This window comes from Bombus vosnesenskii, unplaced genomic scaffold (assembly GCF_011952255.1).
Source record: "Bombus vosnesenskii isolate JDL3184/JDL3185 unplaced genomic scaffold, Bvos_JDL3184-5_v1.1 scf7180000013308, whole genome shotgun sequence".
Lineage (NCBI taxonomy): Eukaryota > Metazoa > Arthropoda > Insecta > Hymenoptera > Apidae > Bombus > Bombus vosnesenskii.
Window position 1 is genome coordinate 372,839 of NW_022882957.1, and position 12,225 is coordinate 385,063.

The 12,225-nt window shown below is 34.6% G+C and overlaps 4 protein-coding genes across 5 annotated transcripts; all 4 read right to left on the bottom strand.

Annotated features, from left to right (window-relative positions):
• Nucleotides 1-196: 196 nt before the first annotated feature.
• LOC117234726 (odorant receptor 83a-like) lies at nucleotides 197-2,879 on the bottom strand. Of its 2 annotated transcripts, XM_033496210.1 has the most exons (6): nucleotides 2,312-2,879; nucleotides 1,010-1,452; nucleotides 848-947; nucleotides 674-784; nucleotides 420-575; nucleotides 197-318 (listed from the first exon to the last, which is right to left on the bottom strand). In XM_033496210.1, exons 1-6 carry the CDS (start codon nucleotides 2,675-2,677, stop codon nucleotides 265-267), a joined length of 1,230 nt encoding a protein of 409 aa, XP_033352101.1. In that variant the 5' UTR covers nucleotides 2,678-2,879; the 3' UTR covers nucleotides 197-264. The 2 variants fall into 2 exon arrangements, with proteins under 2 accessions (XP_033352101.1, XP_033352100.1); XM_033496209.1 differs by having other exon boundaries at nucleotides 234-575.
• Nucleotides 2,880-3,487: 608 nt separating this feature from the next.
• On the bottom strand, nucleotides 3,488-5,410 carry LOC117234721. The gene is made up of 6 exons (XM_033496203.1): nucleotides 4,958-5,410; nucleotides 4,314-4,756; nucleotides 4,152-4,251; nucleotides 3,977-4,087; nucleotides 3,723-3,878; nucleotides 3,488-3,621 (listed from the first exon to the last, which is right to left on the bottom strand). The coding sequence occupies exons 1-6, from the start codon at nucleotides 5,309-5,311 to the stop codon at nucleotides 3,568-3,570; spliced, it is 1,218 nt and encodes a 405-aa protein (XP_033352094.1). The 5' UTR covers nucleotides 5,312-5,410; the 3' UTR covers nucleotides 3,488-3,567.
• A 726-nt stretch (nucleotides 5,411-6,136) lies between these two features.
• Nucleotides 6,137-7,926, bottom strand: LOC117234700 (odorant receptor 4-like). The gene is made up of 4 exons (XM_033496181.1): nucleotides 7,131-7,926; nucleotides 6,616-6,717; nucleotides 6,425-6,535; nucleotides 6,137-6,363 (listed from the first exon to the last, which is right to left on the bottom strand). Exons 1-4 carry the CDS (start codon nucleotides 7,911-7,913, stop codon nucleotides 6,196-6,198), a joined length of 1,164 nt encoding a protein of 387 aa, XP_033352072.1. The 5' UTR covers nucleotides 7,914-7,926; the 3' UTR covers nucleotides 6,137-6,195.
• Nucleotides 7,927-9,237: 1,311 nt separating this feature from the next.
• Nucleotides 9,238-11,226, bottom strand: LOC117234701 (odorant receptor 85b-like). Its single transcript, XM_033496182.1, has 4 exons — nucleotides 10,215-11,226; nucleotides 9,747-9,849; nucleotides 9,556-9,666; nucleotides 9,238-9,482 (listed from the first exon to the last, which is right to left on the bottom strand). Exons 1-4 carry the CDS (start codon nucleotides 11,030-11,032, stop codon nucleotides 9,315-9,317), a joined length of 1,200 nt encoding a protein of 399 aa, XP_033352073.1. The 5' UTR covers nucleotides 11,033-11,226; the 3' UTR covers nucleotides 9,238-9,314.
• Between the last annotated feature and the right edge of the window lie 999 nt (nucleotides 11,227-12,225).

Genomic DNA, 12,225 nt, shown 5'->3' on the forward strand with positions numbered 1-12,225 from the left:
ATACATTATTTTTACCTTGATATTTCTCTATAATTTCACATAACAATAGATGCTAGTATGTCGTTATTTTCTACGATTTTGTACTTGGGTAACCTACTGTCAAAGTTACCTTACATATTCACTAAAATGCTGTGTGTCGTTATGAAAAAAAAGTGCTATGTACCATAAAATATAAAGTAAAATAGCAACCAATACCATTACAACAAATTTCTTTATTTAATATTACACTTGGATTACGAAAATAACGGAATAATCATTAAATTGTTACATAAGAGTATTCCTGATAAAGTTTAAGTACGCGAATGATGTCTTTAAAATCTGCAAAGACGAAGTTAGATTTAGTCACCGATAGATTAAACGGTTGATTTGTGTAAATTTTGAACAGGTAAAACATGAAGGAAATATTTGTAAAAACATACATTTCCGAAAGTAGGCAAGGATAAAAGAAACATTCTGCCAGCGCTAATTTTCACCGGACTACTCGACATAGCGATAATCAACATAAGATCTTGAACTGTTTTGACTGGTAAGCGGTACCAATCAATCATATAGCAAGATATTCCGATGTTAGTACTCTGTAGTGTAAATGACGAATAATAAACGAAATTGATTAATACATTTTCGTACATTGATTACTTTACTATATTGAAAAGAGTTGAGTATTACGAAATACCTTTTCTAGCAGAAGATTGCCAATGTAGCATAACAAGAACATATTGAACGTCAAGGATACCAGTAACATCGAGTATGTTGCCAAACCAATTTTATTATTCTGTTGCCAATCCTATTAAAACATAAAAATACCATAAATTTCTAGAAATACAAACCAGCAACAACAAGAACGTACCGTTATACAATAGTATTCGAGCAAGCATATTACAAACGTGGAACCAACGAATTCGAAAAAGCACACTTCCTGCAGAACCGACTCAATCATCGCAGAAAATCTACAATAGTACGCGATATGTGTTTGGTCAGTATTAAACAATGTTTTATTTTACCTTCGTACTTTAAAATTTTTATGTGATGTTCTACAATTTCTATCAATCGAGTGCTTGGATTAGAATTTTTCTTGGCGAATTTTCCATCGGCCAGATCATTTAACTGAGATATAACGACATCAAGCTGTCCACAGGCGTGTGTTGCAAAAAGAGCAGCCAAAGCACAACACCCAACTGTCACAGAGTTGAATACAAATGTGCACATGCATTGGAGAACGTACACGATTTCGTAAATGGGGCTTTTTTGAGCATCGAAAAATCCACTATACGTAGGGTATACTAACACCCTGATTGTACGATTATTTTCCTTCAGGCTCATTCCCATTGCATACTGCATGATCGTAACGTAGCACACGAGTGCGGTATACATGAACGCGGCACTGTATATGGTGAGATCTCGACCGATTTTTCCATATTTTAGCATCAGCATGCGATTTCTTGGGAATTCTACCTGCCAAATGATTATTGCACAAATGATTTTTGTACAAACAATATTTTAAGTGGGTAGTTCAGGGGAGAAGTGGTGTAAGTGATAAAATTTTGATTTGTGCAAACTATGAGTAAAGATACATTTTAATACAGAAACCAGTATGTTTCCAAATAGTAAAATACTTTACCAAAAATGCAGTGACTACAAAAAATATTCTGCACATCGCTTTATTTACTATAATATTCTATTTACATATTAGTTAATTATGTCCAAGTATATTAAATTTCGTATCATAGAGTACTACGTATTTCATGTGACTACATAAATTTGATACTGTGAAAATGAAATATACATACAAAATCCGATAAGAAGCTCTTCGTAATACACGCGTATAATTTATAATATAATATAACGTAAGTAAAGCTTTATGTAAATATTGTTCGTAGCCATTGTCCTTATAACGTACTGAGAGTTAATAACATATTTTCTAAATAAATTTGTTAACTAGGTATTGTTTCTTTCTATAGATATTTGTCTTTTATTTTAATACAAAATGCACTTATATTGCTGGTCATGAGTATTAGTAAACTTACTTTGTGTATGAAAGGAGCCCTATATTTCGTGCAAATTATATACCTCCCATGCTATTTTTATTTTACAGCTATTTCATAAATTTGTGTTTTGCAATTTTATATTTTATAGACCCTATTTTACTCACACCGTATGTTTCTTATGGGACATATTAATGTGAATCATTCAATATGGTAAAATTTGTTAGAATTTTTTAACAAGTATGTAACAAATGGGTATCCTAATAACCGTAACCAATACAATTTTTCACTTTTCCACTAAGCATTTCACATACATTAGTTTGACTGACCTGCTTCCAATCTGTCTGTATCTGCTCGATGCAGTATTCAATGTTTGGTTTGCGCAGTATCAGAGCCCAATACTTCAGCAGGTTGGTTGAAGAATAGCAAGCCAATCCTAAGAGCCTTAGTCTTAGTAAAGGATCCTTTTCTTCCAATATAATATATAGCACACACTGCACTACGCTGAAGAACGACACGAAATTACTGAGTCCAATCACAATTTTTGGTACAAATTTGCCGATGCCTTCTAGCACAGCGGGCCACATCCCGATGGAATTTAGAACCCATTTATTGTGTTTCGTTACGTAAATGATATCTTCCTCGTATTTTGGATTCCGCGGTTGATCGGCTTGATATCGAACGGAGAGGTGCATATTCGTGGCCAGGTGGAAAACGACTGTTTACGACAGTTCAGGTGCATCGATTCTAAGGGCATTGAGCTTGCGCTCATGATATCGCGTGCGTGCATTTCTTTTAGTACTTCAAAATCGATTATTACTCATGAATGTAGAGAACGTCTGCAATTGTGGAAATGGATGGTAGCGTTACCAGCTATAGAATCTTACTTTCTGTCTAGACATAAGTGGAACAGTTTAGACTATAAGTGCACGACGATTAGTAGTTGCTAGTGTTATGAAAACACAATGTCATGTGCGTGATATGTATGTTCACGTAAAATAACAATATATACATGTGAGTAATTTATTAATGAAATACGTTGCAATTCCTTTACTTTCTCTCTTGTTAGAGAAAGTAGTTTGAAAAAAGAAACATATTTTGTAATTTGTTTGTACCATAATACCTTATTATTAATTTAATTATCTAATCACTGTCAGTTAATTTTGCGCGATATTATTAAATATTGGTTTCTTTTACATGAAAATAGGCTGTGACTGATTGTGTTTTGTGGACATAGTAAATTACTGTGTCTGTGGTTTGCTGTCATACAATGTTTATGTGGCATCGTGTAATTAAATATGATTAATAAAATATGTTGTCTTTACCTTGGTATTTTTTTATGTTTTTTAATTTTCATACATTAGTACGATTTAGTATATCGCCATTTTCTATAACCTCCTGCTTGATCAATCTATCGTCAAAATCATTGTATGTTTATCATAATGTTATTTATCGTTACCGAAGTTAATAATAATGTATACTATATAATGTACATTTAGGTAGCAACAAACATTTTTACAATATATTTCTTTATTTACTATTCCATAAGTGAATATACGAAAATAACGGAATAATTATTAAATCATTACATAGTGGCATTCCGAACAAAGTTTAAGTACGCGAATGATGTTTTTAGAATCTGCAAAAACGAAGTTAGATTTAGTCACCGGTAGATTAAACGGTTGATTTGTGTAAATTTTGAACAGGCAAAACACGAAGGAAATATTTGTAAAAACCTACATTTCCGAAAGTAGGCAAGGATAAAAGAAATATTCTGCCGGCGCTAATTTTCACTGGAGTGTTCGACATAGCGATGATCAACATAAGATCTTGAACTGTTTTAGGTGGTAAGCGGTACCAATCAATCATATAGCAAGATATTCCGATGTCGGAACTCTGTAATGTAAGTGCCGAATATCAAACGAAACTGATTAATCCATTTCCATACATTGATTACTTGACCATATTGGAAAAGGTTGAGTATTAAAAAATACCTTTTCAAGTAGAAGATTACCAATGTAGCATAACAAGAACATATTGAACGTCAAGGATACCAGTAGCATCGAGTATGTTGCCACACCAATTTTATTATTGCTTTGCCAATCCTACTGAAAACATAAAAATACCATATACTTCTATAAACACAAATTAGCAGAAACAAGGACGTACCGTTAGACAATAATATTCGAGGAAGCATACTACCAACGTGGTACCAACGAATTCGAAAAAGCACACTTCCTGCAGAACCGTCTCAATCATAGTAGAAAATCTATAACATTAGGCGATATGTTTCCTGATACTTTCATGCAACTTTTTATTTCACCTACGTACTTTAAAATTTTTATATGATGTTTTACGATTTCCGTCAGTCGAGTGTTTGGACTAGAATTTTTCTCGGCGAATTTTCCATCGACCAGGTCATCTAATTGAGACATAACGATATCAATCTGTCCACAGGCGTGTGTTGCAAAAAGCGCAGCCAATCCACAACACGAAACTGTCACGGAGTTGAACAAAAGTGTGCACAAGCATTGGAGAACGTACACGATTTCGTAGATGGGACTTCTTTGGACGTCGAGCAATCCACTATAGGTAGGGTACACTAGCACTCTGGTTGTACGATTATTTTCCTTCAGCATTGATCCCAATGCATATTGCATGATTGTAATGTACAACATTTCAGAGCCATACATGAACACGGCACTGTATATGGTCAGATCTCGTCCCATCTTTCCGTATTTTAACATCAGTATGCGATTTTTTTGGAAATCTACCTGTCAAATGATTTTTATGTTTTTCACAAACGTTCCTCATACTAAATCACATTTATATGTAAGTCAGAGCGTAGTTCAGGGGATAAGTGGTACAAGTGATAAAATTTGATTTTAGGGAAACTGGGTATAATCTTTCATTTTAATACAGAAACCTACAAAAGCCTTCTGTGCTTCTGACATAGATATACTTGACTGACTCACTTGCTTCCAATCTATCTGCACCTGTTCGATACAGTATTCGATATTCGATTTGCGCGCTATCAGAGCCCAATACTTCATCAGATTGGTTGAAGCAAAACAAATCAAGCCTAAGAATCTCACTTTTAATGTAGGGTTCTTCTCTTCCAGTATAATGTGTAGTATAAATTGCAGTACGTTCAAAGACGATACGAAATTACTCAGACCTATTATAATTTTTGGTACAAATTTTCCGATTCCTTTTACTACAGTGGGCCACATGCCGATGGTACTCAGAACCCATTTGTTGTGTTTCGTCACGTAAACGATGTCTTCCTCGTAGTTTGTATTCCGTGGTTGTCGAACGGAAAGATGCATATTCGCGGGCGGATCGAGAACGACTGTTTACCACAGTTCAAGTGTATTGATTGTATGTCGCTGAGCTTAAGCTCGTGATATTGCGTGCGTGCATCTGCAACTCTACTATTATTTGCAGCTACACTTGGAAATCGATCAATATGACTGAAAAAAGGCGCGTCTGGAACTATAGCATGGAATATTTACAACAACTAGTAGCCAGTTCCGCAAGGTAAACAGAGGAGATGGAAAGCTGCAATTACGCATAAGTGTTCGAAAGTTTGGTATTACTGTTTTTAAAACGATATACGACTGTAAGCTGTATAGTTGTGATTTTGTATTGAAGGAGATGTATTTTTATAATACATGTAAGTGGAATATGTTATGAAATTTTAAATGTCGTAACATTAGCATATTCCGGGCATTTCTGTCTTTTTACTATAAAAATTCACTGAAAAATTATATTTTTTGTTCGTTTTAAAAGGAAAAGAATGTGATGACTGCATTTTGACGCATGAAATAGCGATAAATAAGTGCAAGTTGTGAAATTTTATCAACTGCTAATAGAAATGTTTCAGATATATATATTTTCTCTCACTGATTTTAATACTGAACAAATTTGAAACTATTCGAATTTAGATTGATTATCTGCTATGATTAATTTTGATACCTGCATTTTAGATTTAATAAGTGATATCTGAAAAAATAATTTTTCAATAGTAGCATAATACAATTGTATGATTACGATAGTGAAAGATATGTGTTCTTACCAATCTGCCACTGTTTGAAGTAAATTCAAATAAACTAATGACGTTTTTGCTACCTGGAAATTTTTAAGTGCAGAAGTTTATTATTCTATTTTATTTAAATTATTCGATTCGGTATACAGTGAAATTGTTTACAAATCAGAAACTTACGGAGCTAAAAGTGTTCAGAGATAATTCAATTATTTTTCCAGCAGTTAGTTTTGGCGGATACTGAGATATAGAGATCAGTAGAATGAGATCGTAAGCTTCTTTAGCAGGCAAGTTATACCAGTCGATTTCATAAGAAGCTGTACCAATTTCGCTACACTAATTATAATCATTAAGAATATCTAATGAAATAAAAAATATATAAAAAAGAAATTTGTACCTGCTCAGAAAGTAGTTCACCTATGTAGCAAAATATAAATATGTTAAATGTAAAGGAAGTCAACAGAGTAATATAGGTGAATGTAACGATTAGATCAGTGCTTGCCCATTCCTAAAATACATTTATCACAATTATGTTCACTTACAATCTATCTTTAACATAAAGAAACATATACTAATTCAATCGCTTACCATCAAGCAGTAATATTCGAGCATACACATATTCATCGTGCACTCTACGATCTCTGTCAAGCAAATCTGGTATAAAGCATCTTCGATATTTTTCGAAAATCTGAAATTTCCAAAAAAGAAGATATATGTGTATGTAAAATATTCAAATATCTGTATGAATACATTTGAGAAGAAAAGTAAGTGGTCAATTGGGATAGCGGTCAGTGAAGCAGAATCGAACTGGTATTAATGTTATTGTGTTTCATTTATTATATATCCTTATTATATATCCCTACATTACATAGATAATTTAGTAAAAAAATGAAATTAATATTTATATTATTGCGTAGGTGTTCCGTATTTAGCGAAACTTTATAACAATTTTCACCACCTATCCACTTATTTTTGTTCCCAACAGTATGTGCAAAAGATGCAGGAAAATACGCACAGATTCTTATCGTGTTAAAATTCATTCGTATTAAAAGAGAAGTCTTGTCGATTAATAAATTTGATATGCATTACCTTAAAGTCTCTACGTGATCGCGCACAATAACAGCAAAAAGATCACGATCCTTGCTCTCCACCAAATTCTGCAACCTTACAATCTGTATTTGAATCTGGCCACAAACATGAGTAACAAACACTGCAGCCAAACCATATGCAACCGTGGTGATGCTATACATAATCATAGCAGCGAAACAGTGGAGAAAGAACACGATTTCATAGGTAGGACTAGATTGCGTATCAAAAAACGGATCGTAACCGATATAAGTCAATGGTCTAACTGTATAATTCTCTCTAGTCTTATCCGTGGACAAGAATTGCGCTACCGTGTGATAGGACATTCCACCTGTATATATAAAAACTGCGCACATGGTGATAAGCTTTCTGCTGATGCCCGCGTATTTTAACATAATTTCTCGATGACTCGGATCCTGCACTCTCTTCCAGTCATTTTTGAGCTGTCGGATGCACCTCTGCAGGAAGGCTCCTTTTAGGGCAAGGTAACTGTACTTAACTGTGGCAAATACACAGAAGCCAACTGGACCGAGCATTTTCACCTTCATGTAAAGATTTTTCTCTACGAAGAAGAAGTGATGGCCAGATGGCAAGATGATGAAGAATATACTGCAGAAGCATATGATCATCACGACGACTGAGAGGAGCTGTTCCAGTCTGCTCGTGTGATTGTTAACGAGGGGCCACATTCCAATCAGCTTCAACAGCCATTGACACATCTGCAGCGTGTAATGTATGTCGTTCTGGTAATGGTTGTTTTTTAGTTGATCGTCACCTATGGTGTATGATTGATCATACATACTGGCAGCTCTAGCGCACACTGTCGACTGGCCGATAGGATAGAAACTTTCAACACGATATTGTCAGAACGCAAGCGCGCGCTCCTCCGTTTCGATGAACTTCTCCACATGCTTCGTGAATGAGGGGGCTTCGTAGGGGAAACTTTCTTCGGTGATTATTAAGCATGCAAGTTTTTTCATCTTTTACAGGTTCTGTATTCGCATGTTGGAGAAGAGGTTTAGTGGAGTTACAGTGCAAAGAAATCGTGCATTCAGCTAATAAACGTGTGTGGTGTTCTACTTTTAACATTTTGCTGTAAGGGATGAAATACTTTATTGTGATTTCAATATGATGAGATGTGAAGTATGAACTAATATGTTTATGTTAAATACATATATTATGCTATTGCATGTCAATGTGTATTGTATTTTATGTTGGATATACATTTTATTCTATCGATGTTTTAAATTGTAATAATTTTTATATATGTATCTATTTGTTATTTTAACTTCCATTTGAGATCGTTAAGTGATCATAATTATACAAAGGATCTTTACCGGGCAACTGATACCAGTTCGTCATGTAAACCATGTCACCAACTTTCTGGTACTGTCAGTAATATAAATTGTTTGGTGAAACCATGCTGATGTCTTCTAGCACGGTGGGTTACATCTCGATGGTACTCAGATTTTGTTTGTTGTGTATCGTTACGTTATCGATTTCTTTCTCATAATTTAGATTTCGCGGATGATCTTTCTGACATCGGTCGCGGAGGTGCATATTTATAAACGAATCAAATGCAGCTATTTACAAATTCAAGTGCATTGATTGTGAGGTTGTTAAGTTTGAGCTCGTGATGTCTTGTGCGTACATCTGAAAATATATTACTATTCGCAACTTGCAAATCGATGCATACTGCTTAAAAAACGAGCGTCTGATATTATATGTTATATGTACAGCTAGAAACTAGTTCTGTAAGGCAAACAGAAGAGATCGAAAGCTGGTATCATGCATAAGTGCTCGACGATTAGGTGTTACTGCTTTTCAAATGGTATACGACTGTAAGCTATACAGTTGTTATGAAGAGATACACTTTGTATTGAAAAAAATTGCACTTTTAATACTGGACAAATTTGGAACTATTCCTATTTAGATTGATCATCTACTACAATTAATTCTGATACCTGAATTTCACATTTCGAAGAGGTTTCATCTGCGAAAATAATTTTTTAATAATATGATGATATGATTTTACGATTCTGATAGTAAAAGATAAGTGTTCTTACCAATCTGCCACTGTTTGAAGTAAATTCAAATAAACTAATGACGTTTTTGCTACCTGGAAATTTTTAAGTGCAGAAGTTTATTATTCTATTTTATTTAAATTATTCGATTCGGTATACAGTGAAATTGTTTACAAATCAGAAACTTACGGAGCTAAAAGTGTTCAGAGATAATTCAATTATTTTTCCGGCAGTTAGTTTTGGTGGATATTGAGATATAGAGATCAGTAGAATTAGGTCGTAAGCTTCTTTAGCTGGCAAGTTATACCAGTCGATTTCATAGGAAACTGTACCAATTTCACTACACTAATTATGATCATTGAGAATGTCTAATGAGACGAAGAGAATACGCGAGTAAACAAAATTGTCTTGCAACTACCTGCTCAGAAAGAAGTTCACCTATGTAGCAAAATATAAATATATTAAATGTGAAGGAAATCAACAGAGTCATATAAGTCAATGTAGCGATTAGATCACTGTTTGCCCATTCCTAAAAGACATTTATCAAAATTTCAATTTCTTAAAATGTATCTTCAACGTAAATAAATACATATTAATTGAGTTGCTTACCACCAAGCAGTAATATTCGAGCATACACATATTTATCGTGCATTCTACGATCTCTGTCAAGCAAATCTGGTACAAAGCATCTTCGATATTTTTAGAAAATCTGAAATTTCGATGTATTTACTTTTCTATATAAAATCCCGTCTATAACATAAGAAATATTTGAACATGTATATGAATACAGTTGAGCAGGAAACTAAGTAGCCAATTAGAACAACCAAGAATAGTAATCAGCACGAAGTTTAATCGTACTGGTGTTAGTCTTATATCGAGTTTCATTTATTCTATGTATATCCTTATATTATATAGACTATTTCGTAAATAAATAAATAAAACTCCTTTGATATTAATTTGGGTTACCTGTTTATTTATTTTTGTCTCTGTCTGTATGGTATATAATTTGTAGTAAAAAGCTCACACATTCTTATAACGGTAGAAATATCATCAATTGATAAATTCGATATTCGTTACCTTAAAATTTTCACGTGATCACGCACAATAACAGTAAAAAGATCACGATCCTTGCTCTCCACCAAATTCTGCAACCTTACAATCTGTATTTGAATCTGGCCACAAACATGAGTAACAAACACTGCAGCCAAACCATATGCAACCGTGGTGATGCTATACATAATCATAGCAGCGAAGCAGTGAAGAAGGAACACGATTTCATACGTAGGGCTGGACTGCGCATCAAAAAACGGGTCGTAACCGATATACGCCAATGGTCTAACTGTGTAATTTTCTCTAGTCCTCTCCTTGGACAAGAATTGCGCCACCGTGTGATAGGACATTCCACCTGTATATATAAAAACAGCGCACACGGTGATAAGCTTTCTGCTGACGCCCGCGTATTTTAACATGATCGCCCGATGACTCGGATCTTGCACTCTCTTCCAGTCATTTCTGAGCTTTCGGATGCACCTCTGCAGGAAGGCTCCTTTTAGGGCAAGGTAACTGTACTTAACTGTTGCAAATACACAGAAACTAACCGGACCGAGCATTTTCATCTTCATATAAAGATTTTTCTCTACGAAGAAGAAGTGATGGCCAGATGGTAAGATGATGAAGAATATACTGCAGAAGCATATGATCATCACGACGATTGAGAGGAGCTGTTCGAATCTGCTAGTGTGATTGTTAACGAGAGGCCATATTCCAATCAGCTTCAACAGCCATTGACACATCTGCAGCGTGTATTGTATGTCGTTCTGGTAATGGTTGTTTTTTAGTTGATCGTCACCTATGGTGTATGATCGATCATACATACTGGCAGCTCTAGCGCACATTGTCGACTGGCCGATAGGATAGAAACTTTCAACACGATATTGTCAGAACGCAAGCGCGCGCTTCTCCGTTTCGATGAACTTCTCCACATGCTTCGTGAATGAGGGGGCTTCGTAGGGGAAACTTTCTTCGGTGATTATTAAGCATGCAAGTTTTTTCATCTTTTACAGGTTCTGTATTCGCATGTTGGAGAAGAGGTTTAGTGGAGTTACTGTGCAGAGTAATCATGCGATCGGAGAATAAGCGTATGTCGTGTACCACTTATTTAATTTTACTATAAGTGGCGATATATCTTATTGTGCTTTTTAAATGGCTGTGAAAAATTAATATTTCTGTGTCAAATATATATATCGTTTTATTGCGTGCCGGTGTGTATTATATTTTATATTGCATATACATTTTATTCTATCGATGTTTCAAATTGTAATAATTTTTATATATGTATCTATTTAATAGTCTTTAGACTGTTTTGTGTAATGGACTTCAGTTTCGTTTTAGAAAAATTATGTTGTACCTGTTGCAATGCGAGAGGTTGTTCATGTGAAATTTTACTCTATTGCGTCGAGCTGCAATTTACAGCAATTGAGTCTCTAAAGCTTAAGGGCAATTTGGAAGAGACTAGATACTAGGTAGAAGAAATGAGTGTTCACTTAATGAAGTTCTATTACTAGGCAAGTTATTGGGCTTAGTTAGAGAGGGTAGACAGAAAAAGCAATTGGTTAGTGCACGTTTCATAGAAAGAGGAAGTCCAGTTGCGACATACAGGTCACATCAGAGCAGCGACAGGTGATCGCATGCGAAGTTCGAGTGTCCGACTAAAGGTTTGCATGCAAGAAAATAATAAAGCGCGCAGAGTTTAAAGAAAAGAAAATAGTATACTAATACCACACAATTTTGCATCGTTGTGTTGTCTTTTGTTGTACAGAAGCAGCTGTCGTTTCCTTAAACTATTTCTGAAGACTGGAAGGCTTTACAATTGTCTTGAAGCGCTGTGACAATATCCTTTTATGTTAATAGCGGCTATAGAATTTTATTATACACCTTATGGATTATAAAAAAGACAAAGATATTTTGGAGGAAATTTTTCAGAAATTTACATGTCCGGAAATGTAAGATTAAGACCTCTTTTTTAATGGATTATGAAAAGGAGAAAAATTTAAGTATGGGAAAAAGAAAGAACAGAAGTTAGAATTCC

Coding starts and splice junctions, on each gene's coding strand:
- LOC117234726 (XM_033496209.1), bottom strand. CDS start 2,677: ATGCACCTCTCCGTTCGATATCAAGCCGATCAACCGCGGAATCCAAAA. Junction 948..1,009: donor CATCACATAAAAATTTTAAA/GTACGAAGGTAA, acceptor GTACTATTGTAG/ATTTTCTGCGATGATTGAGT. Junction 576..673: donor GCAATCTTCTGCTAGAAAAG/GTATTTCGTAAT, acceptor TTTACACTACAG/AGTACTAACATCGGAATATC.
- LOC117234721 (XM_033496203.1), bottom strand. CDS start 5,311: ATGCATCTTTCCGTTCGACAACCACGGAATACAAACTACGAGGAAGAC. Junction 4,088..4,151: donor TCGAATATTATTGTCTAACG/GTACGTCCTTGT, acceptor TGTTTTCAGTAG/GATTGGCAAAGCAATAATAA. Junction 3,622..3,722: donor CCTTGCCTACTTTCGGAAAT/GTAGGTTTTTAC, acceptor TCGTTTTTGCAG/ATTCTAAAAACATCATTCGC.
- LOC117234700 (XM_033496181.1), bottom strand. CDS start 7,913: ATGTATGATCAATCATACACCATAGGTGACGATCAACTAAAAAACAAC. Junction 6,536..6,615: donor TCGAATATTACTGCTTGATG/GTAAGCGATTGA, acceptor AATGTATTTTAG/GAATGGGCAAGCACTGATCT. Junction 6,364..6,424: donor GTGAACTACTTTCTGAGCAG/GTACAAATTTCT, acceptor GATTATAATTAG/TGTAGCGAAATTGGTACAGC.
- LOC117234701 (XM_033496182.1), bottom strand. CDS start 11,032: ATGTGCGCTAGAGCTGCCAGTATGTATGATCGATCATACACCATAGGT. Junction 9,850..10,214: donor GATCACGTGAAAATTTTAAG/GTAACGAATATC, acceptor ACATCGAAATTT/CAGATTTTCTAAAAATATCG. Junction 9,667..9,746: donor TCGAATATTACTGCTTGGTG/GTAAGCAACTCA, acceptor AATGTCTTTTAG/GAATGGGCAAACAGTGATCT.